Source organism: Lepus europaeus, chromosome 5 (assembly GCF_033115175.1).
Source record: "Lepus europaeus isolate LE1 chromosome 5, mLepTim1.pri, whole genome shotgun sequence".
Taxonomy (NCBI): Eukaryota; Metazoa; Chordata; class Mammalia; order Lagomorpha; family Leporidae; genus Lepus; species Lepus europaeus.
The window spans coordinates 107,706,103-107,730,585 of record NC_084831.1 but is presented as its reverse complement, the minus strand read 5'-3'; the positions used below and the strand labels follow the sequence as shown (position 1 = coordinate 107,730,585).

Below are 24,483 nucleotides of genomic sequence, written 5' to 3'. Positions count from 1 at the left end.
AGGGAGTCTAGCCATATCATTGTGAATGAATGTCCAAATATCAATGTTAAGAGATCTTTTTCTGTGACTTTTAATTTCTTTTTTCTTTTTCTTTTTTGATAGGCAGAGTGGATAGTGAGAGAGAGAGACAGAGAGAAAGGTCTTCCTTTTTGCCGTTGGTTCACCCTCCATTGGCCGCTGCGGCTGGCGCACCACGCTGATCCGAAGCCAGGAGCCAGGTGCTTCTCCTGGTCTCCCCATGCAGGTGCAGGGCCCAAGGACTTGGGCCATCCTCCACTGCCTTCCCGGGCCATAGCAGAGAAGGCCTGGAAGAGGGGCAAGTGGGATAGAATCCAGCACCCCGACCGGGACTAGAATCTGGTGTGCCGGCGCCGCAAGGCAAATTTCTTTTTTTTTAAAGATTTATTTATTTATTCGAAAGTCAGAATTATACAGAGAAAGGAGGAGAGGCAGAGAGAGAGAGAGGTCTTCATCTGCTGGTTCACTCCCCAATTGGTCACAACAGCCAGAACTGCGCTGATCCAAAGCCAGGAGCCAGGAGCTTCTTCTGAGTTTCCCATGCGGTCTCAGGGGCCCAGGGACTTGGGCCATCTCCTACTGCTTTTCCAGGCCATAGCAGAGAGCTGGATCGGAAGTGGAGCAGCCGGAACTTGAACCAATGCCCATATGGAATGCTGGCACTGCAGGCAGTGGTTTTACCTGCTACGCCACAGCACCGGCCCCCGACTTTTAATTTCTAAAGCTAAAAACCATCACCTTTTTTTTTTTTTTTTTTTTTTTTTGCTAGTGGTAGAGTAGATTATTCCCCTTTGTACTAGAATTTTTGGAACTGAGCTATGGAAGGAGGTAGGTGATTTCATTGTTAAATATATGGAATTTTACTTAATTCCCTCTTATACGTGTGCCTGGTATCTTTGTGTCTACAGTCATTTGTTGTTCTTGTTAACTTTCTCCACAAGCAGAAAAAGGAAAAGAATATGAGGTAATAGGTGAAAAGTAAATGAAAAGATCTAACCGAACCTTAAACATATTTTTTTAAATTTTTTTTTTTTTTTTTTTTGACAGGCAGAGTGGACAGTGTGAGAGAGAGAGAGAGAGAAAGGTCTTCCTTTTGCCGTTGATTCACCCTCCAATGGCCGCCGCGGTAGGCACGCTGTGGCCGGCACACCGCACTGATCCGATGGCAGGAGCCAGGTGCTTCTCCTGGTCTCCCATGGGGTGCAGGGCCCAAGCACTTGGGCCATCCTCCACTGCACTCCCTGGCCACAGCAGAGAGCTGGCCTGGAAGAGGGGCAACCGGGACAGGATCGGTGCCCCGACCGGGACTAGAACCCGGTGTGCCAGCGCCGCAAGGCGGAGGATTAGCCTATTGAGCCGCGGCGCCGGCCCCTTAAACATATTTTAAATCCCTGTTGTCTGTCTTTAGTTCTTTGCTTTGTTCCCATCTTCTCTTATACTTATTCCATGGTTCTGTTGTACAGACTGGCTTTTTGGGTATTCTCTATATAGTTCCTCAGTACTAACAGTTCTCAGTGTGTTCATTCCTCTACACACTTTTCAACTTCTAAAAGGTTTTGACGGATTGTGTCTGTAGTTTTTACTATTGTTCTTTTTGGTAAGCTAGCTTTCCAGATCTTTTATATGGGCATCAAGGCCCTGCCTAATCCAGCCCCAGTTCATTTCTCCATTCTCATCCTTGCTCTTGTTTGTTTTCTGTGTTGAGTATCATTAGCTTTTTTTTAGACCTTGGAAAGGGCAGTGCTTAAGAGATTCTGTTCTCTCTAAACATGTTCTTCAGATTTTAGCTTAATGCCATCTTGAATGCTTTATCCTCTGGATCAAGATTCCGTATTCTTCTTCATATTGTCACACAAAAAACTTTCTTCAGAAAGTTCATAGAAAATGCGTTATGAAAAAACTTTGCATGGATTTCAATTTTTTTGCACCAAAATGTTTTAATTTTATCTCCACAGATTTTTTGAAGTGTCTTCATATATTTTTCATTCTAAAGACATTTAAAGATTTATTTATTTGAAAGGTGGAGTTACAGAGAGGGGGAGGCAGAGAGTGAGAGAGATCAAAAGATCTTCCATTTTCTGGTTACTCCCCAAATGGCCACAATGACCTGTGGTGGGCCAGGCCAAATCCAGGATTCAGGAGGTTTATCTGAGTCTTCCACATGGGTTCAGGGGCCCAATCACTTGGGCCGTCTCCCTTGCTTTCCCAGGCACATTAGCAGGGAGCTGGAAGTGGAACAGTTGGGACTCTTAAGTGGTGCCTTTATTGGTAGCTGGCATCACAGATGGTGGTTTAACCTGTTATGCCATAGCACTGCCCCTCCCTCTTGGTTTTTTGTTTTTGTTTTTTTGTTTTTTTTTTTTAGATTTATTTATTTATTTGAAAGTCAGAGTTACAGAGGGAAAGAGAGGCAGAGAGAGAGGGTTCTTTCATTCACTGGTTCACATCCCAGTGGGCTGCAATGGTCAGAGCTGTGCTGATCCGAAGCCAGGAGCCAGGAACTTCCTCTGGATCTTCACACACGGGTACAGGGGCCCAAGAACTTGGGCCATCTTCTACTGTATTCCCAGGCCATACAGAGCTGGATGGGAAGTGAGCAGCCAGGGCTTACCAGCGCCCATATGGGATGCCAGCACTGCATGCAGCAGCTTTACTCACTATACCACAGCACTGGTCCCACCTCCCTTGTTTTTGTAGGGGTTAGCTAAGTTCAATGACGAGCGGACACCTGACAGCCCAGGTGGGCATCTGAGAGAGCAGACGTGACAATTTATAAAGTTAAGTGTTTTAGGTTAGTGTCTGCCACCCCCTACTGTATGTATCTTGAGAACAGTGCCTGGAATATAATATACAGGACATTTGTATTGAATGAATGAGGCCTGCTTTCTTGTAAATCTTATATTTTAAGATCATGTAAATTTGCTTTTCTATGGTAATAAGGCTCTTAGTTCATTTTCTGTTGCTATAACGAAATAGCTGAGGTTGGTGGTGCAGTAAGGACTCCATTAGTATCTTCTGGGGGTGATGCCCCCATGACATAATCCTCCGTCTGTTGGTTCACTCCCTGGATGGCTGGAACGGCCAGGGCTGGGCCAGGCTGAAGCCAGGAGCCAGGAGCTTCTTCTTCAGGGCTTCTTCTGCAGGGCCCTAAGATTTGGGCCGTCTTCCACTACTTTACCAGGTGCACTAGCAGGGAGCTGGATTGGAAGTGGAGCAGCCGGGACTTGAACCAGCACCCATATAGAATGTCAACACTGCAGGCCAAGGCTTAACCTTCTATACCATAGCACCAGCCCCAAGAATCTCTTCTTTGTGTGTAGGTGACAGTGAGCAAGAAGTGACAAGTTGGTACTAACAGAATTACAAGGTTGTTAATTAAAGTTTGTTATCTTTTGTGTTATATTCACTTTTTTCTCTCTCTCTCTTCCCCCTTTGCAGGCTTATAGTCTCTTTCTAAATTGGAAAGGTGGCTTTATATTCATTTTACATAGTAATTATCCTGTTAACAGCATTTTTAAGTTGTCTTTAAATTTAGTACTGTTAGTGGTGCTGGAATTAGAGTACTGTGATAGAAGAAAAATAGTTCAGTTTTAATTTGTATATAAAATCTAAAGTAATATGGATTCCTTCAAATTAACAATCCATTAAAAGTTACATAATTTAAAATGTAACAGGCCAAGTAAATTGCAAACTGCCATGTGGTAATGCACTTCTTTAGAATTGGTCTTGAGTTTCAGGAACTTTAAATTACAGATCTCAAGGGCATTTCTCCCATAAAACATGGTGTTTTGGTGCAGTGGGTTAAGCTGCTGCCTGCAATGCTGACATCCCATATGAGTGTCTCCTGGATGCTGCATTTCTGATTCAGCGCCCTGCTAATGTGCCTGGGAAAGCAGTGGAAGGTGGCTCAAGTGCTTGGGCTCCCAGCACTCATCTGGGAAATATGGTTGGAATTCCAGTTTCCTGCTTTAGCCTCTTCCAATCCTGGCTGTTGCAGCCTTTTGGGGAGTAAAACAGTGGAGGGAGGGTGGAAGATCAATGTCTGTCTGTCTCTTTCTGCCTTTTGTTTTCTCACATTTTATTATTTTTATTTATTTATTTATTTAAAGGTTATATTTAAGGTATATAAATTTTATATATTTCATATATATATATAGATTCAGGAACACAGTGATACTTTTTATCCTACCTTCCCTCCTCCCCGTATGCCAATCCTTCTTCCTCCCTCTCCTATTCCTACTCTGAATTTTTACAAAGATCCATAACTAAATCAATCAGTCACTTTTTTTTCCCCCAGTACACTGTGTAGTGTGGAAGCTGCTCTTGGTAGAGGAATTTCTGACAGATGGAGATGTCTGGGGATGTACTGGCAAATAACTGATATTTCTTACTATCCCTGGCAATGTGTGATTCCTAGAACCTGTACTAAAGGTTAATCTGCTTTATTTTTAAGGTGCTTGGCTTAGAAAGGTAGAGTAATGATTAGAAAAGCTTCCTTTCACCCCTTTCCTTATCCCTGTACCCTGTGGTGATCCTCTTTTCCGTGCTACCTGCTTCAGCTTTTTATAGCATGATAATCATGCATTCCTATGGGGTAATACGTACAAGTGCATACAAAGTAATTCTGACCTGGGTGGTTGCTGTGTAAGGGTCATAAAGTAATCTTGGGGTAAAGATTTGTAAGGCATTAAGAAATCTTCACTGTTTGAGAACAAGAACTAAAGGTTTAGCATTGTGCAGTGATTAAGCTGATGCATTCGATGCCACATTCCATATCAGAGTTCCATTTTGAGTCCTGGCTGCTCCGTTTCTCACCTAGCTTCCTGATTTTATATGCACCCAGGAAGGAAGCAGAAGATGGCCTAAGTTCTTGGCCCCTACTTCCCTTATGGGAGACTGGAATGAAGTTACTAGCTCCTGGCTTTGGCCTGACCCAGACTTGGCTGTTGTAGGCATTTGGGGAGTGAACCAGCAGATGGATGATTGATACCTCTTCCTCAGTCTCAGTATCTCTCTCCCTCTGTCTTTCCTTCTCTGTCACTCTGCCTTTATTTAAACAAATAAATAATATTTTAAAAATCTAAGATCTTTTTTCTATATATATTTTTGTGTGTGGGTGATATTAAAGTTGTGGGAAAAATATGAAGTTCTAAAAATGCTGCTTAAGAACTAGTGAAGAATTGTGTATGGAAAGATCATGTTAACTGTTTTCTATTAGATAAAATAAGTGACATTTCTATCAGTAATAGTTAATTCTTAAAAATATTTTGTATGTTCAGTGGAAGCCCATGTTATAGATACAGCTATGTTAGGCTTTTCAATTTATATCTTCAGTGAGTAGTAAATGTTAAATAATTGCTCTGAAGTGGAAATGCTGAATAAATGCCACTGTTTTTTAGTCTAGTCCATCTGTATGCAAGGATCTGTCTCTGCCCTTGAGAAACATTCATTTAAATTAAAGTTGGGTGGCTGGCACTGTGGCAGTGCCGGCATCCCATATGGGCGCCGGTGCAGGTCCCAGCTGCTCCTCTTCTGATCCAGGTCCCTGCTATGGCCTTGGAAGGCAGTAGAATATGGCCCAGGTCCTTAGGTCTCTGCACCTGTGTGGGAGAACTGGAAGAAGCTCCTGGCTTCAGATTGCCTCAGTTCTGGCCCATGCAGTCATTTGAGGAGTGAACTGATGGATGGAGGACCTCTCTCTTTCTCTGCCTCTCTGCCTCTCTATACCTCTGTCTTTCAAATAAATAAATCTAAGAAAAACATAAAAAATTAAAGTTAGGATACAGTGAGAACATACTTGAAATGACTAGACGAATAATATTAGATTGTTTGGAATCAATTCAATTCCATTTGAATGCTAAATAGGATGTACTATACAGGTGTGTATAGGATATGTCCTAAATTCATTAGACAGTTGATACAGGTTGGGCATCCCTAGTCCAGCACTTAAACATTTTCAGATTTTGGAGCATTTTAGATTTTTAGATTAGGAATACTCAACTAGTTCAGTCTATGCATATGTTCCAAGATCTGAAATGCTTCTTATCTCAGATAGTTCAGATAAGGGATACTGAGTCTGTGCTTGCAGATAACATTAGTCTTTAGAAAAGGGAAAAGTCATGGAGGGTGACCAGGAAGACTTGTGTGTGTGTGTGTGGGGGTGGGGGGGGATAAAGTCTTGAACTGATCTTCAAAAGATGGGTAAGATTTGGGTTTGCAGAAAAGAGGACATTCCAAGTTGACAGATTAAAGAGACAAATCATCAGAAGTAGAAATAAATTGTGCGTAAGTTGAGTAGAAAAAATAATCAGCTTGCCTAAAGTGAAGGCTCTTACATGAAAGCAAAGGGAGATTGGATTTGGGATCAATCAGCCTGGCATGTAGTCTGACGTGAAAACTTTCAAGTTAGGGAATACAGAATGAATATGGAAGATTGATCTGACCAGTCTGTCTTTTTCCCCCCTTGCCCTGCCAGTTTCACTGTTTATTGTTGTTTTTTTCCCTAAAGATCACACTTTAAAATATTTACAAAGCCCCAAAACCATCATTCTTAGAAATGTTTATTTTAATATGTTCATTATTCTTTGAGATGGTGGAACTATAGGTTAATTTGCACATTAAAATTTCTGTTTGTGGCTCATATCATATGTCATAGCTCCTATCATTATATTCATCAATGTGCTTGGGTGGCTCTGTATTAACTATTGACTTTAATCCAAGGTACTGATCATTGAGTTCTTAGATTTTAGAAGAAATAGCAACATTGGCAACAGTACCCTATTCTGATTATTTAATTGGAGTGTGTACTTCAGTCCTTTTTTCCCCCCTTTCCATATTTCAGGTCAACAGGACATACTGCTGTGGCACCTACCGAGCAGGTCCTATGCGGCAGATAAGTCTTGTTGGAGCAGTAGATGAAGAAGTTGGTGATTATTTCCCAGAGTTCCTTGATATGTTAGAAGAATCACCATTTTTAAAAGTGAGTATTTAATTTAGATTATTAAAATGTATTAAGCTAACTTTGCATATTAAGATTAAATTTTAGCTGGTTTTGATTAGAAATGTTTAGAAAGACTTTGGTACAGAGTACTTAAATTCTTTTTTATATAAATTACTATCTAATATAGTATTTATTTATTTACATACACATGCAAAAATACTCTAAACTTTTATTTGGGTTGGGGGGATTAAGCTATAAGTATACCTATAACAGTTTCTTAATGTGACTCATTCATCTGATTTCTAGATGACTTTGCCCTGGGGTACACTTTCCAGCCTCCGACTCCAGTGTAGGTCCCAGAGTGATGATGGACCTATAATGTGGGTGAGGCCAGGAGAGCAGATGATCCCTACAGCAGATATGCCAAAGTCACCCTTCAAAAGACGACGGTAAACATTTATTTTCTCAAATAAGCAAAGCCACTCCCCCACCATGTTTTCTTAAAAAAAAAATTGAAACCTAAGCACAGTTTGAAAACCATTTGTCTAGATTATTTGAAGAGCTCCAATAAGTTTATCTTCTAGTTGTCATTTTAGTTCAGTTCACTCATTATACAGTCATCAGGGTGACACTTTGTCCTAAAACAAATTTAGCCAGCATTGCGGTGCAGTGGGTTAAACCACTGCCTGCAATGCCAGCTGTTCCTCTTCCCATCCTATTCCATGTTAGTGCACCTGGGAATGCAGCAGGAAGAAGATCCAGGTCCTTGGGCCCCTGCACCCACATGGGAGACCCTGATGAAGCTCCTGGCTCCTGGCTTTGGCTTGGCCTGGTCCTAGCCATTGCAGCCATTTGGGGAGTGAACCAGCAGATGGAAGATATTTCTCTCTCTCTCTCTCTCTGTAGCTCTGCCTTTCAAATAAGTAAATCTTTTTTTTTTTTTTTTAAATAGTTTTTATTTGTTTACTTAAAACCTGGGTCCTGGCTGCCTGTAGCACAAAGATGAAACTCCTTAGTGTGGTTTACAAGGATCTATCATAATCTGACCCTAGAAGTACTCTGTAAGAGGTAACTGCTTCTAAACTGCTCCAGCATTACTGAATTCAGTTTGTAAACCATGGCCTTTCATTAATCTCTGCTTTTACACTAATCTTTTTACTTGGAATGACATCCCTTCCCCCATCTTCCTTTCTGCCTAGCAAACTCTTCATAATTCAGAGCTTAGCTTGATGTCATCTCCTTTGTGAAATTTTTCTTTTTTCCCTTAGATGATTATTCCCCTCTGTTCTACAACATTCTGTTCATTAATGATCTATTTACATGTTTTTGGTTCTTACTCAATTTTGAGCTCCTTGAGGACAGAAGGACTTTTATTTATCTCAGTCTTCATGACACATAGTAGATAACCAGTATTTGTTGAATGAAGCCAATAATATGTTATAGTACAGAGATTCAGTAATTCATATTGTGCTAATATGTTGTGTTTTAGACACTAAATGTAGATTAATTCATTCTAGTACTTTGAAAAGTGATTTCTATCTTTTTAGCCTTTGGAAATTGCAACTTAAACTAAGTGCCCAGTATGAATTCTAAGAGGCCAAACTAAACCTCAACTTAAAGCTTATAGGAGGATTATAACCCTAGGTACTTGATGATGCATGAAAATATTTTGTAAAAACTGCATATTAGTGGAAAGTGGTGGCATGGTAAAAGCTAAATCACTGGAAATGTTTGCATGTGGCTAGACCACAGCAGTTTTTGTACATGCTGATGATGAATCTTGAAATTCTACTAAATTCTTAAGTGCTATATACATTTTTGCTCTGTAATTGTCTCAAAAAAAGAAATGACCATTGTTTCCTGATTATTATAAACTTAAAAAAAAGAGTAAAAAGCCATAAACACACTCACTTAAGCATATTAACCATTAAAATTTTTGTCCATATATTACTTATATTTAAAATTTTCTTCATACAGAAATGAACTCATTTCTTTACAGATTTTATAAAAATTTATTTGAAAGGCAGAATTACAGAGAAGCAGAGGCAGAGAGACAGAAGTCTTCCATGTGCTGGTTCATTCCCCAAATGGCTGCGATGGCTGGAGCTGGTCTGATCCAAAACCAGGAGCCAGGAGCTTCTTCCAGGTTTCCCATGTGGGTGCAAGGGCCCAAGCACTGGGGCTGTCTTCTGCTGCTGTCCCAGACACATTAGTAGGAAGCTGGATCAGAAGTGTAGCAGCTGGAGCCGGCGCCATGGCTTAACAGGCTAATCCTCCGCCTTGCGGCGCCGGCACACCAGGTTCTAGTCCCGGTTGGGGCGCTGGATTCTATCCTGGTTGCCCCTCTTCCAGGCCAGCTCTCTGCTATGGCCCGGGATGGCAGTGGAGGATTCTCAAGTCCTGGGGCCCTGCACCCGCATGGGAGACCAGGAGAAGCATCTGGCTCCTGCCTTGGGATCAGTGCTGTGCGCCGGCTGCAGCGCGCCAGCCGCAGTGGCCATTGGAGGGTGAACCAACGGCAAAAAGGAAGACCTTTCTCTCCATCTCTCTCTCTCACTGTCCACTCTGCCTGTCAAAAAATAAATAAATAAATAAATAAATAAATAAATAAATAAATAAATAAATAAATGCAGCAGCTGGGACTCAGACCGGCGCCCATATGGGATGCCAGTGATTTAGGCTACACCAAGTGCCAGCCCCAGTGAACTAGTTTTTTACATGATGTATACTTTAAGACATTGAAGTTTCTTCCTATAGTTTTATCTGTTATTAATATTAACATATAGCTATGTCATTTCTAAATGACTGTAAGTTTCACCGTTTGGTAGTATCAAGATTTAGTTAACCAGTTCTTTATTAGTATAAGTTGTTTCCAGTTTTTCAGTGTAAACAGTATTTTGACGAGCATGACGGTGTGCTGGAGTCAGTTGGTGCCAGCTTAGAAGGGCCACTCTTAGCATCCCCTTTTATTTTTGCATTGCATGATCTCATATTAGCAGCTAGGAATTGGCCATGTCAGGAGTATTTATACTATGGAAATCAGCAAATCAGCTGTAAATCAGCCAACCCTCCTCCCTGCCACCAGATGTTAAACCTGGAGAAGATACCACTGATTGTAGATGGATGGATGACTTGGTAGAAATATAAGGCATCTTCAAAAAATTCATGGAAAAATGTGTATTATGGAAGAACTATACATGGATTTTGTTCTCTTTTAAAGATTTATTATTTAAAAAGAGTTATAGAGAAGTAGAGAGAGAGCACACAAGAGAGCAGAATCTTCCATCTAGTAGTTCACTCCCCAAATGGCCACAACAGCTGGAGCCTGGAGCTTTTTCTAGGTCTCCCATGTGGGTGCAGGGGCCCAAGGCACTTGGACAATCTTCTGCTGCTTTCCCAGGCACGTTAACAGGGAGCTGGGTCAGAAGCCTGCTCTTACTCACTATGCCACAGTGCCACCCCCCAATACATGGATTTCAAAAAAATTTTTCCCTAGTATAAACCTGTATTTTAATTGCATTTTTTATCAACTTTTTAAAGTACTCTCATATGTCTTAGCAGACATTACTGAAGGCTCAAAACGGTCGGCATTTCTAGTAGACCTCTGGAAATGTACTAATTTATATTCCCGCTCATGTAGTAAGACAGTGCCCCTTTCTTCACAGCCTCTATTAGCATCAGACAAAAATGTCTCATTTTAGTTTGCTTCTCTTTGAGGAGTTTGTTATTTCTTCTTTGGTGATTCTCTTTTTAATTTCCTTTACCTAAATTTCTGTTGGGATGTTTTTCATTTGTAAAAATTCCATATATATGTTGCCATTAATTTTTTGTTCTTCTTATATTGCAACTTTTTCTCTATTTTTCTTCTAGCTTCAGTGTTTTTTTCCTCTTTACTCACAGAAGTTTATATGTAGTCATATCTTTGTATCTTTTTCTCTGATGTTTTCCCTTTAGCAGTAGACTTAGGTCTTTCTTCATGGTATTATGAACTATTCACCTATATTTTTTTGTTTGTGTTTCTTTGATTTCATATCTACATATTTAATCTTCCTGGAATTGGATTTGGTGTAGAGGAAGATATTTAACATTTTCCCCAGTTATTTAGGTAGCTATACTAACATAATTTATTTAATGATCTATTGTTTTTCCATGAGTCTGAGTTGCTATCAAATTTTATTTCTGTTGGTATTAAATATTCTTAAGTGAGGCATTCAAAAGCCCTTTGAATTACAGTGAGTGAGTCAGAACATAAATACTAATGTCATCCTTTTGTGTTAATGAGAACTTCTTATTGTGGAAAATGGTGGAATTACTGTGAACAGCTTTCCTTGTTATCAAGGGCACTGCTGATGAAGGTGATACTTGGATTTATTGGAGTTAAAGAAATCCACGTGCAGAGTTTAAAAAATTACATAGTACGGTAGGGCTTCTAGTGAAAAAATCCTGCCCATCTTTTTCTCCCAGAGGCAAACACATTTTTGTTAAAGGTAAAAGACCTATTTTTTCATAATGTCTTTTTCTGGGGGGGAGGGAGCCAAAGGCTTTGATGGGGTGGTGATTTCTTGATATGCTGAGTGGGCATTCCTTCCTTTCTCCTGTGCTCCAGAGTGTTGTGTGACTCCTCCTTTGCTATTTTCCTCTTTGTGTCTTAATGTCAGCTGTCTTAAACATTGTTGAGATTAATTTATATTCTGTTTTAAAACCATTAGTAGTTTCACATACTTTGTTAATAGGTAGATTCTAAAATCTGATCACCAATAAATGACATCGATAATACGGGTAGGTATGATTATTGCAGGGTTCATGTGTGGGCTAAAAATTCATATTCTATGGGGGCCAACACTGTGGCATAGTGGGTAGAGCCGCTGCCTGCAGTGCTGGCATCCCATATGGCCACCTGTTCAAGTCTTGGCTGCTCCACTTCCAGTCCAGCTCTCTGCTATGGCCTGGGAAAGCAGTAGAAGATAGCCCAAGTCTTTGGGCCCCTGTATTGTGTGGGAGACCTGGGAGAAGCTCCTGGCTTTGTATTGGCAGCTCCAGCCATTGCGGCTAATTGGGGAGTGAACCAGCGGATGGAAGACCCCCCCCTCTGCTCTCTCTGTGTAATTCTGACTTTTAAATAAATAAATAAATGTTAAAAAAATTATATTCTAAGGTTTTGATGTTGTCATCCAAAAGAAGAATGTACAAACATCTTTTTTTTTAAGATATATTTTTATTTATTTGAAAGACAGAGTTACAAAGAGAGGTAGAGACAGAGAGAGGTCTTCCATCCACTGGTTCACTCTCCAAATGGCCACAACAACTGGGGCTGGGCCAGGCTGAAGCCAGATCTTTCTTTTCTGTTTCTGCACTTAGGTACTCAAAATCATGCTTTTTGCGGGGGCTGGTGCTATGGCACAGCGGGTTAAAGCCCCTGCCTTCAATGCTGGCATCTCAAATGGGTGCCAGTTCGAGTCCTGGCTGTGTTACTTCCAATCCAGCTCCCTGCTAATGTGCCTGGGAAAACAGCGAAGGATGGCCCAAGTGCTTGGGCCTCTGTACCCACATGGAAGACTCAGAAGAAGCTGTAGGCTCCTGGCTTTGGATCGGCTCACCTCTGGCCATTGCAGTCATTTGGGAGTGAACTAGCAGATGAAAGACCTGTTTCTCTCTCTATCTCTCTCTTAACTCTTTCAAATAAATAAAAATAAATCTTTTTTAAAAAAATCATGCTTTTGTTTGCTTTTAATTTGTTCTGTTTTCCCTACAGTTTCTGATTGCTCTTTTTGAGGGTAATACTTTTCTTGACAATATCCTAAACGTCTTTTATTCTCTTTCTTATTTACTTTTTTTTTTAAAGTCTTTTTTTTTTTTTTAAGATTTATTTATGTATTTGAAAGAGTTATAGGGAGAGAGATAGAGAGAGGTCTTCCATCCTTTGGTTCACTCCTCAATTGGCCGCAACAGCTGGAGCTGCGCTGATCCAAAGCCAGGAGCCAGGAGCTTCTGGGTCCCCCACACGGGTTCAGGGGCCCAAGGACTTGGCCATCTTCTGCTACTTTCTCAGGCCACAGCAGAGAGCTGAACTGGCTTGCATATGGGGTGCCGGGACTTCAGGCCAGGGCGTTAACTGCTGCGCCACAGCACCGGGCCCCCTCTTTCTTATTTACAATGTGTTACTTCCAGAACCACTCTGAGTTTCTATTTCAGTATGGCTTTCTTGTATAACCTTTTTTTATTTTTTTGTGGTGTTGATAGTTACCTCAAGTCTTTCCAGAATTTTTATTGTACCATCTGTCCTAGTACATAAGTTTTTTAATAATGTGTACTGATCAAATCATGATAATTAGCATGTCTATCTCATCAAACATTTATCACCTTATTGTGTTGAGAGCCTTTGAATTCCTCTCTTTTAGTTATTTGAAATATGTAATAAATTGTTGCAAACTGTAGTCTTATCCTAATGTGCTATAGAACACGAGTAGTTACTTTTTCTGTGTAACTATTTTTCTTAAAAGCATTTATTTATTTATTTGAAAGGCAGAGAATTACAGAGAGGCAGAGGCAGGAGAGAGAAATCTTCCATCTGCTGGTTCACTCTGCAAATGGCTGCAATGGCTGGAGCTGGGCCTATCCAAAGCCAGGATCCAGGAGTTTCTTCCAGATCACCCACGCGGGTGCAGGGGCCCAAGGACTTGGGCCATCTTGTACTGCTTTTCCAGGCCATACCAGATAGCTGGATTGGAAGTTGAGCAGTCGGGACTCAAACCGGTGCCCATATGGGATGCCTGCACTATAGGCCGTGGCTTTACTTGCAAGCCACAGCGCCAGCCCTGTAATTGTATTTTGATACCTATTACCTAACCTCTATCTTTTCTCCCCCTGCCTCTTGTGACCATTATTCTATTTGCTATCTCTGGGGCATGAACCTTTGTCACAGGTGGTGACTTAACCAACTACACCATAATGCTGCTCCCTCTTTTTTATTTGTTTTTGTTTAAGGTTTATTTTATTTACTTGAAGGTAGAGAGACAGATCATATTATATATATATATATATATATATATATATATATATATATATATATATATATATATATTTGAGAGAGAGAAAGAAAATATTGAGATCTTCCATCTACTGGCTCACCCTTTAAATGGCCACAACAGCTTGGGGTGGGCCAGGCTGAAGCCAGGAGCCTGGAATTCCATCTGGGTCTCCCATGTGGGTGCCAAGGGCCCAAGCAGTTGGGCTGCCTTCTATTGCTTTTTGAAGCATATAAGCAAGGACCTGGTTTGGAAGCAAAACAGCCAGGACTTGCACTTAAGGTTTTTCATCTTGCTTCATTGTCCTCTGGCATCTAATATTATTTATGAGAAATGGATGGTGGCCCAAGTACTTGGATTCCTGTCATGAATATGAGACTCAGATGGAGATCTGGCTCCTAGCCTTGTGCTGGCCCAGACCTGACTATTGGGAGCATTTAGGGAGTGAACTAGTGGATGGAAGCTTTCTCTCTCTGTCTCTCCCTCTTTCTAGCTACCTTTCAAATAAATAAATAAAATTTTAAAGAAAAGGTCTAGTAGAATATTTAGAAAAAAAATAAGGATAAGTAAGAGTAAAGAAGCATAAGCCTTAGACTCCAATTGTGTCTTTTGTTGTGGAATACCTAAAGTTTGTATGTCCATATACTACATTTGAGCCTAACGCAAGCTTATAGCTTCTACTTTATTATGACCTACATGGAGAGGGGAGTATCATTGAACATTACAGTAGTGTTCTAAATGCTGGCAAAATCACTGAACCGTGGGTTCTCAGACCTCACCTTAATTAAATCTGGTATTTAGCAAAAATTTTCACTTTACTGCTATTAATATTTCTTTGTTTCTATCTCCCTTGCTTTCTCTTTGCTTACAACCAAATCAACTCTAGATCAATGAATGAAATAAAAAATCTCCAGTACCTACCTCGGACCAGTGAACCCCGTGAAGTCCTCTTTGAAGACAGGACAAGAGCTCATGCTGATCATGTAGGTCAGGGGTTTGACTGGCAGAGTACGGCTGCTGTTGGGGTTTTGAAAGCTGTACAGTTTGGTGAATGGTAAGTTAATGGAACTCAGCTGCAAGGTTGGTTAACAGTGTCTAAGAAAACATGGATTCCACGTAAAAGGTTGAGAACAGTTTTTAAACGTTGGTAAGATAGGTATTAAGTTTGCTATTTTAAACATTTAAAAGCATACATTCTGGGGGTGGGTGTTGTGGCACAGCAGGTTAAGCTGTGGCTTGGGTTGCCTGCGTCCAGTATTGAAGTGCCCCAGTTTCTTTGTGCTTCTGATTCGCCTTCCTGCTAATGCACCTGGTAGGCAGCAGGTGATGCCCCAAATACCTGGGCCCCTGCCACCCATGGGGGAGACCCAGATGCAGCTCCTGGTCTGTCTCTGTCTCCCCACTCAATTTTCTCTGTCACTGTACCTTTCAAATAAATAAATATCTTTTAAAAAGGTATATACTGGAGTGTTAATATAATTATATTGTTGTGAAACAGATTTCCAGAACTTTTTCATTTTATAAAACTGGAACTCTGTACTTACTAATTAAACAACTTTTCCTTTCCTCTTCACCCCCAGGCTCTGGAAACTGTCATTCTACTGTTTCTTTGAACTTGACTACTTTACCTCTTTCATATAAGTGGTATCACGCAGTATTTGTCTTTTTATAATTAGCTAATTTCTATTGGCATAATATCCACATGGTTCATATCATAGCAAGTCCCAGATATGGACCACATTTTTGAAATCCATTTATTTATTAATAGGTACTTTAGTTGCTTTCAGTTTTTGACTATTTGGCAATAAACATTGGTGTCAAATATCTCTTCATGTACCATTTTTCATCTAGTTCTTGGGAGTATATTATACTCAGTGGAGTTGCTGGATCATGTAGTAATCCAATATGTTTTGAAAAAGTTAGTGTTTATTTATTTGGCAGAGAGAGAGCTCCAATCCTCTGGTTCACATTCCAGTTTCCCCCAACAGTTGGCACTATGCTGGTGCAAAACTGGGAGCCAGGAACTCAGTTCAAGTCTCCCATGTGTTTGGCTGGGACCCATCTATTTGAACAATCACCTGGTGCCTCCCAGGGTACACCTTTACAGGAAGCTGGAATCAGGGGTGGAGCTGGGATGTGAACCCAGGCACTCTATGGAATGCAGGCATCTGGCCTGGCTTCTTAACCAGTAAGCCCAGTGCCCACTACCCTATTTTTAATTTTCTGACGAACCACCAGACTGTTTTCCATGGTGGGTGCACTATTTTATATTTACTTGCAGCCCTATTTTAATAAAGTTGAGGACGGCCGGCGCCGCGGCTCAATAGGCTAATCCTCCGCCTGCGGCGCTGGCACACCGGGTTCTATTCCCAGTCGTGGCACCGGATTCTGTCCCGGTTGCCCCTCTTCTAGGCCAGCTCTCTGCTGTGGCCCGGGAGTGCAGTGGAGGATAGCCCAAGTCCTTGGGCCCTGCACCTGCATTGGAGACCAGGAGAAGCACCTGGCTCCTGGCTTCAGATCATCGTGGTGTGCCGGCCGCAGCGGCCATTGGAGGGTGAACCAATGGTAAAGGAAGACCTTTCTCTCTGTCTCTCTCTCTCTCACTGTCCACTCTGCCTGTCAAAAATAAAATAAAATAGCCGGCGCCGCGGGTCACTAGGCTAATCCTCCGCCTTGCGGCGCCGGCACACCGGGTTCTAGTCCCGGTTGGGGCGCCGGATTCTGTCCCGGTTGCCCCTCTTCCAGGCCAGCTCTCTGCTGTGGTCCGGGAAGGCAGTGGAGGATGGCCCAAGTCCTTGGGCCCTGCACCCCATGGGAGACCAGGATAAACCCCTGGCTCCTGCCATCGGATCAGCGCGGTGCGCTGGCCGCAGCGTGCCGGCCGCTGGAGGGTGAACCAACGGCAAAAAGGAAGACCTTTCTCTCTCTCTCTCTCACTGTCCACTCTGCCTGTCAAAAAAAAAATAAATAAATAAAATAAAATAAAGTTGAGTACATAGAATTGCAAACTAATTAGAGAACTGCAAATGCAATTAATTTAAAAGAAACTATTATTTTTAGCCACTGTTGTTTAAATTATGCAACAAATCTGAATTTTATAGGATTTTTGTTTGTTTTATTGGTTTTTATTTTTGTAAAAATTGATTAAAGAAGCAAATGTATACTTAGTCCTTCGAAGATATGTGTCTTTTTCTTTGTTAGTAGTAGCATTTGCAGGAACAAGAAAACTAAAATATTTAATGATTTTCCATTTTGAGATGCTTGTTGCTAAAACTTAATTTTGTTACTATTAGGAGTGACCAGCCTCGTATAACCAAAGATGTGATTTGTTTTCATGCTGAGGATTTTACTGATGTTGTACAGAGACTTCAGTTAGACCTTCATGAACCTCCCGTTTCCCAGGTAACTCTTGGCTTTTTTTACTACTCTTTGAGTGGGAGATACTGGAAATAAGTATCTGTACGTATTTTATTTTGCCTTTTATCTTACAGTTGGATGCATTGGGTGAATTAAATTTTATTTTTATTAAAGGCTGCAGGAAGGGAAAGAGAGGTGTATGGAAAATTCTTAAATGAGCTTCTCAAGGATGCTTGAGTTCCCTGCAGTCTTCAAGTCAGGTGGTTTTGGGACAATCCAGAAAGCCCAGGCTGTTCACTTCTTGCCATGAGCAGTTTCACTAGTTAATAATCCCATTGCACAATGTGCTATTAACTGAAAGACATTAAAGAGGGGCCGGTGCTGTGGCGCAGCAGGTTAACGCCCTGGCCTGAAGTGCCGGCATCCCATATGGGGGCCGGTCGAGACCCGGCTGCTCCACTTCCAATCCAGCTCTCTGCTATGGCCTGGGAAAGCAGTAGAAGATGGCCCAAGTCTTTGGGCCCCTGCACCCGTGTAGGAGACCCGGAAGAAGCTCCTGGCTGCTGGCTTCGGATCAACACAGCTACAGCCATTGCGGCCAATTGGGGAGTCTCTCTCTCTCTCTCTCTGCCTCTCTGTGTAACTCTGACTTTCAAATAAATAAATAAATCTTAAAAAAAAAAAAAAGACATTGAAGATAAAATGTTGCCCCTATGTGTGGCAATGAATATTGATACTTAACTGTACTTTGAAATACTTGATTCCCTTGGCCATCTAACTTTAAGTTGTACTTTGTTAATAGAAAGGTAGAGAAATATTTTGTAAGCATTACAAGATATTTTAGCAAGTTCTATATCATTTAGTATTGCATAACTTTCTCTACTTTTCCTGTGCTAATAATTATACATTATTTTCCTAAATTATTATGTTTATTAAAGTCTCATGTAACTTTTTTCCTTTCTTCAGTGTGTACAGTGGGTGGATGAAGCGAAACTAAACCAAATGAGGCGGGAAGGCATTCGCTATGCTAGAATTCAGCTGTGTGACAATGATATCTACTTCATCCCTAGAAATGTCATTCATCAGTTCAAAACAGTGTCAGCAGTGTGCAGCTTAGCCTGGCATATAAGGCTTAAACAGTACCACCCTGTTGTGGAAGCCACTCAAAACACAGAAAGCAATTCCAAGGACTGTAGTTTACCTGGAAAGCGGGAATTAGAGGTCGACTCCCCATGTGTGAGGATAAAAACTGAATCTGAAGAAACATGCCGAGAGATGCAGCTTTTGACAACTGCTTCATCGTCCTTCCCACCTTCAGCAGAACTCAGTCTCCAGCAAGAGCAGAAGACTCAGCCTACTCCTGTTCTAAAGGTGGAAAGTAGACTGGACTCTGAGCAGCAACACAATCTGCAGGAACATTCAAGCACTCCTGTGTGATATGTACATATTCAAACACATTTTTTAACTTTTTTAAATTTTGATGTGAAGTTATAGTTTTATAACTGGCTTAAGTTAAGTTTTATTGGAGAAATCTTGCCTATAATTCTATAAAGAGAAATGACATTCCACAAATGTCAAGCATATCTTTTTTACACAGATTATGCAAAGTTAAGAGTTGTATCTTATCCCGTTAGTACAGTATGTAATAGTGGGTCTGCTGCTACTTTCTGTTTTAAGGTGTGAGGTAACAATTCAATCTCTTCAAATCAAAATAAGAATTCTCTGGAATAACAGATTCTTACTTGGTAAATTATTCACTTCCCCTTAATTTTATCTTGCCTTGTCTCTTGCCATATTTGCTATTTTTATGATAGAAGAACAGATTTATGCTTTAGTACTTGTGTCTTTACGGCACAGGAATCAGTTTCCACAGTAAAAATGGCATAGGTTGCAGGAAAGAGATCCTGCATCTGGTACATGGGCAAGTAAGTTATCTAGTTCTAACCACAAAGAACAAGTAGTTTCTAAGGAAAATTCAGTGGCTCTCTGGTTTCTTAACAAAAGAGAAAGCACAGCACTTTCTTATCCAAACTGTCTTTTTTTTTTAACTGTTACTTAAAGCCCAGTGGATATATCAATTAAAAAAATCTAAAGATGAATAGTCCTTGGTCATTCATTACCCATGGTTCATTGATCTCTTCTAGAATATTGGTAACTGTGGAAGATTATTTTGGGTAAAAGAGATAATGTTGACACGACACTATTGTTCTGCTTCCTAGCATCCTCACATTTTGTGAGGATACTTTTGCTTCCTAAACTGATTACAAGCATCAGACGTAGAGAAATGATATCAGTCTTTCTGATGAGGCTGCCAAACTTAAGCATCAAACTTAGAAAAAACTATTCTGGTTACTTGGCATCAACCTCTTCATGAGAAGTATCTACTATTGAGACACTTCAGTTCACAGTTTTAACTGGTGAATACCTAGATTTATTTACTATTACAGTGTTGCTATTTTCTAATAAAGAATGTGGCACTAGACTTCATCAGTAGAGTTTCAGGTAGCCTAATGTTTAGTGCCTGAGTATTAAATTTTTTTATTTTTTAAACAGGCACAATTCATATAGCTAGTGTGGTCTTAACTTTCTATTATTTTAGAATGTTAATGTGATACACATTACACTTTCTCTTAGTTAATAATAAATAGGCCTTTTGTTTATTAAAGGAAGAGTACTCCCCACACCTAAGACCAGATTCTTGTATCTACCTGGTTACAGTGCAATTTGAAGATTTTTTTTTTTGGATGGTGAGATTTGAAATACTTACATTAACATAGGCAAAAAAAAAAAAAAGATGCTGCTTTATTATGTCTGTCACCATGAAAACACAGCTGCATCTTTTGAAATATCAAATATGAATTTTCTCTAAAATATTCTGAAATAGTTTAAATCTTATATAAATATTACTTTGTGCAATATTGTTGTGTAGTTAAATGCATATTAGCAAAGTATAGAGGTCACTGTGTAAATCGATAGAAAAGTAACCATCAGCAAATACTGCAGTGATTAGTTAGAATCTGTATTATTCCTTATATATATGTATATGTATGTATTCTCTGTTACAAAGGGTGAAGACAAATAGGGAAACATTTCAATGTAAACCATTTATGAATTGGAAGTGATGTTGCTTTTAGTTATCTTTGTAAATAAGGTAATTAGAATGGTATGAAAGATAATGTGATTATTGCAGGGGTGTTTTTAAATCTTGGGTATAAATTCTAGGGTAAATTCTAGTTTATCAAGACTAGTTTTTAAGGGATCTGCCTTTGAGGGTGTTTTTTGTTGTTTTATGGGGAAGGAGGTTAATCACAAAGTGTATGGGTTTGGGTTACTTCTTGTTTTCATTTTTCTGTCCAGAAGAATTTCATAGAGCTTTACCAGGCTGTGCAAAGTAAAATTCTTCTCAGGCAACATTTGCTTTTTAAGTAATCATGAAGAGCAAGGTTGTTAAAGCAGAAGGTGTTATTTTTCTGTTACCTGTCTTCCAAGATCCAGCGTCCCTGTCTCCCACTCGCCATCCAGCAGATGCCATCCGTCATCTAAGCTGGTCACTACTAATAACAAGGAGACTGTCTCCTGACAGCCAGCACTGTGTACAATCACTCAGGAACCAGCGGATCTGCAAAGACCTTCAATCAAAAGCAAAGCCCTGTTTTCCTTTTAATAAAACATTTACCCTCACCTCCAATATAAACACATTAAAGGAATATTAAAAATGTTTAAAATCATGTACTAATAAATTCATTGTATGTTAGAATTGCAATAGAAAGGAGAGAAACATTTAGCTAGTAATGTATCCGGAAACTCTGAATGTCCTATGTGAGTGAGTAATAGATTTTAATAGCATGCTTTAAAGACTGATGAATATAAAAGCAGAAGTTTTGAGTTTCTTACTGCTTTCAAAACTGTATCCTAGCTTAGTGATACAAATGACTGCAATTTTTCTAAATCATTAAATTACTTGGTTTGGTAGAGTGAGGCATGGAACAATCTGGCGTCTTCTAAGTTGTAAAGTAGTGATGGCAGTGAAGTTGTAACTGAAACTTAAGCTGATCTTCCTTTTTGGTATATTATCTGTTGTGCCAACTCTTGAGATTACTTGCAAAATGTGGCTATAAGTTTTAGTATTTTGTGGAGCAGAGGGATATTTTTTAAATGTGCTTATGGAAAGGACCTAATAAATGAATATTCCTAACTTAATAAATAGAATGATTTTATGGTATCCATTAAAAAGGGTAAATGTCTTCCCCTTGCCCTGGAAGTCATTCTATAATTACCAAGATATGCTAGGAGTAGGATTATGATTCAAAGAAGGATCCCAAATTCATAAAGCAATAATGAAAACCTAGTTCCCCCTCCAAAGTTTTAACTCTTTAAAACTGAATTCCTAGGCTTAATTGTATTTTGAATTTGCTTCTTAAGTACTTAAAATTTGTTTAAACTGGTACTTTATTATTTTAATTAAAGATTTTTGGCAAGTGCCTTTTCCCCTTAGAGACAGTTGGAATATCAGTTGACTAATATTGCAAGCTCTTGTAGGGGGAAAAAGGAGCTTAATTAAATAAAATTCTGTACTAAACTTTAGGAAAAGATGTCTTGCATCAGTCTTAATGGTCATAAAGGTTACGTTTAAAGACTGAAGAAACTTTTGCTTATTGCCTTTCCCTATATAAATATTATTTATAATGAAAGCTAATATAGGAACAAGACTCAAATCCATGAACATCCTTAGTGAATATATTCTTGATCGTTAATATTAGCCCATTATATTTTCATCTGTATTTGCCGTTAAAATTTTATTTTCATTTATACCTTTAGGATAATTGAATTTATCTTAGTAAATCTGTTAGATCATTGCTACAGGTTTTAAGAAAGGAAACTTCCAGTAGCACATGCCAGAGGTTCACATTTGGGCTAAGTTTCAGTGTTTTTAAAACAAGTTGTAGCTGTATTGGTCATGCAAGCAGAGGAGATGCGCAGTACTCATGTTTCCTGTAGCACATAAGGGACCTGTCCTCATCTTGAAAGTTTGTTGCTTTAAAAGCAAGTATCTCTCCATAAATATTATGGCCTTCCATTTTCTTTATACATTTTTTAGGATCCACTTGTGCATGTAGTTGAGACCACTGTCTCTCTAAATATAGCACTTTTCAATTCTCTCTAAAGGAATACTTATGTACTACTATCACATGTTGTAAATTTTCATGTAATAGTGTTTTCTGTGACTAAACTCCATTTTGATTGGCAGCTAAGACTTTTTTTTCCTGTGGCTTTAATTTATCTAAGAGGTCTTTGCATATAGATGAAATGTATAATTTGCCTGGCGGACTATTTGCGTTGTGTGGCCTTAGTTTGTTTATTGACATTAACGAGTGTTTTAAAAAGGTTTTTAATGAATAGTCTTAAATCTAAATTTGTGTGGATAATAATCCTTTTAACACAGTGCTTTTTTGTAGCTGTCTAAGTGTGTTAAATTGTTAAGCTATTTCTTTGTAAAATAGGACAATGGAATGCATAGAGGTTTTTTTTTTTTTCCTGTAAAGTATTTTTTTAATAAACAAAGTCTGATTTGTCCTTTACTGATGTTTTATCACAAAAATGAATAGCATATGTGAATTCTGGACACCTGGAATCTGTTGTTTAAGAGAACTAATTCCTCTCCATCCCCTATTATTTAGATTATTATTTTAGAAAATCTTTCCTATAAAAGAGGTCATTGATGCTTGGGAAAAATTCCATCCATATTGAGATGCAACTAATTTTTCAGAAGAATTACACTTGACATTTGTGGCAGTTACACCTCTTGTTACTTAAAGTGGTTTATATCTGCTTAGGAGAGGACTAATTTTTATTCTGGTGATGTAGATACTCTTGAACGGAGTATTACTGCAAATGGTGTACAGACCTCTTGGAACTCAGTGATGTATGACACAACAAGATGGATTTTTTTTCCTCCTGTTTTTGTTGAGATGCCCTTCTCTTAACTGAGGCACCTGTGCTAATCACAGATTGCCCTTGGTTCTGGAGAGGAAGAGCACTAACATTTATTGAATAAATGCCTTGGTTCAGGCACTTTCTCTGAGAGGATCTGCTGTACTCACAGCGGTTAGCAAGGTAATTCCTTCCCTGATGGAACACGGGCAAGGAAACAAGCGTGTTGTTGAATAAATGAAGCCCACATCGGAATCTGAATGCCGGTGTAGGTTCAAAGCGCCTACCTTTCGGGAAACCCGGCAGAACTGTAATGTTTAGCTGAAAGGAAGGGAGAAAGTTGTCAAGGAGCAAAAAATGCAGCAGGAAACCGCCGCCAGTGCGTGCGACAGAGTGGACAGAGAGACAGAGAGAAAGGTCTTCCTTCGCAGTTGGTTCACCCCACAATGGCCGCCGTGGCCGGTGCACCGCGCTGATCCGAAGGCAGGAGCCAGGTGCTTCTCCTGGTCTCCCATGGGGTGCAGGGCACAAGGACTTGGGCCATCCTCCACTGCACTCCCGGGCCACAGCAGAGAGCTAGCCTGGAAGAGGGGCAACCGGGACAGGATCCGGCGCCCCGACCGGGACTAGAACCCGGTGTGCCGGCGCCGCAAGGCGGAGGATTAGCCTAGTGAGCCGCGGCGCCGGCCTTGAATTCCTTTTTAAAAAATGTTTTGGCCATGATAATTGTGCTTCCTGGGCGGGGGGCTTGCTTGAGCTCAACCTGGACGCCGCTGCCGCGCCACCTCCCTTTACCCTAAGGTGAGCAGTGTGCGCCCACGGGCCTCCGCTGCGGTCGTCCTCTCCCCTCGCCCTGCAGCACCGCCGCCTGCGGCCCCTGCCACACCTCTGGGCCCGGGCGTCGTGAGCTCCAACATCCCTCCCTTCAGCCACCGCCGAGGACCTAATCCGCGCTCGTGCCGGGCCAGGCTTTCCCGGACCCGTACTGTTAGGCTAGCAGGCCCGGCCGCCCACGGGTCCACGGTGGCGAGGCCGTGTCTGAGGAGGCGACTGGGAGGCCGCGCCCCAACAGTGGCGGGGCCCCTGCTCGCGGCCCCCAGGCGCAGGGCTCTCCAGTGCCCGGGCCGGGCCGGGGGCGGAGCCAGCCGGGCTGCGAGAGCCGGAAAGCGGAAGCCGCGTGTGGCGGCGCAGCGGGCCGCCAGCTCTGCGCCG

The 24,483-nt window shown here is 40.7% G+C and overlaps 1 protein-coding gene across 1 annotated transcript in view; it reads left to right on the top strand.

Moving 5' to 3' along the window:
- Positions 1-22,866, top strand: part of RSBN1 (round spermatid basic protein 1) — a 57,517-nt gene extending 34,651 nt beyond the window's left edge. The window contains exons 3-7 of the mRNA XM_062191996.1: positions 6,860-6,997; positions 7,265-7,407; positions 14,870-15,037; positions 17,277-17,385; positions 18,307-22,866. Of these exons, the coding sequence (XP_062047980.1) occupies positions 6,860-6,997; positions 7,265-7,407; positions 14,870-15,037; positions 17,277-17,385; positions 18,307-18,777 (1,029 nt within the window). The 3' untranslated portion in view covers positions 18,778-22,866. The remainder of the gene's footprint in view (positions 1-6,859; positions 6,998-7,264; positions 7,408-14,869; positions 15,038-17,276; positions 17,386-18,306) is intronic.
- Positions 22,867-24,483: the final 1,617 nt, after the last annotated feature.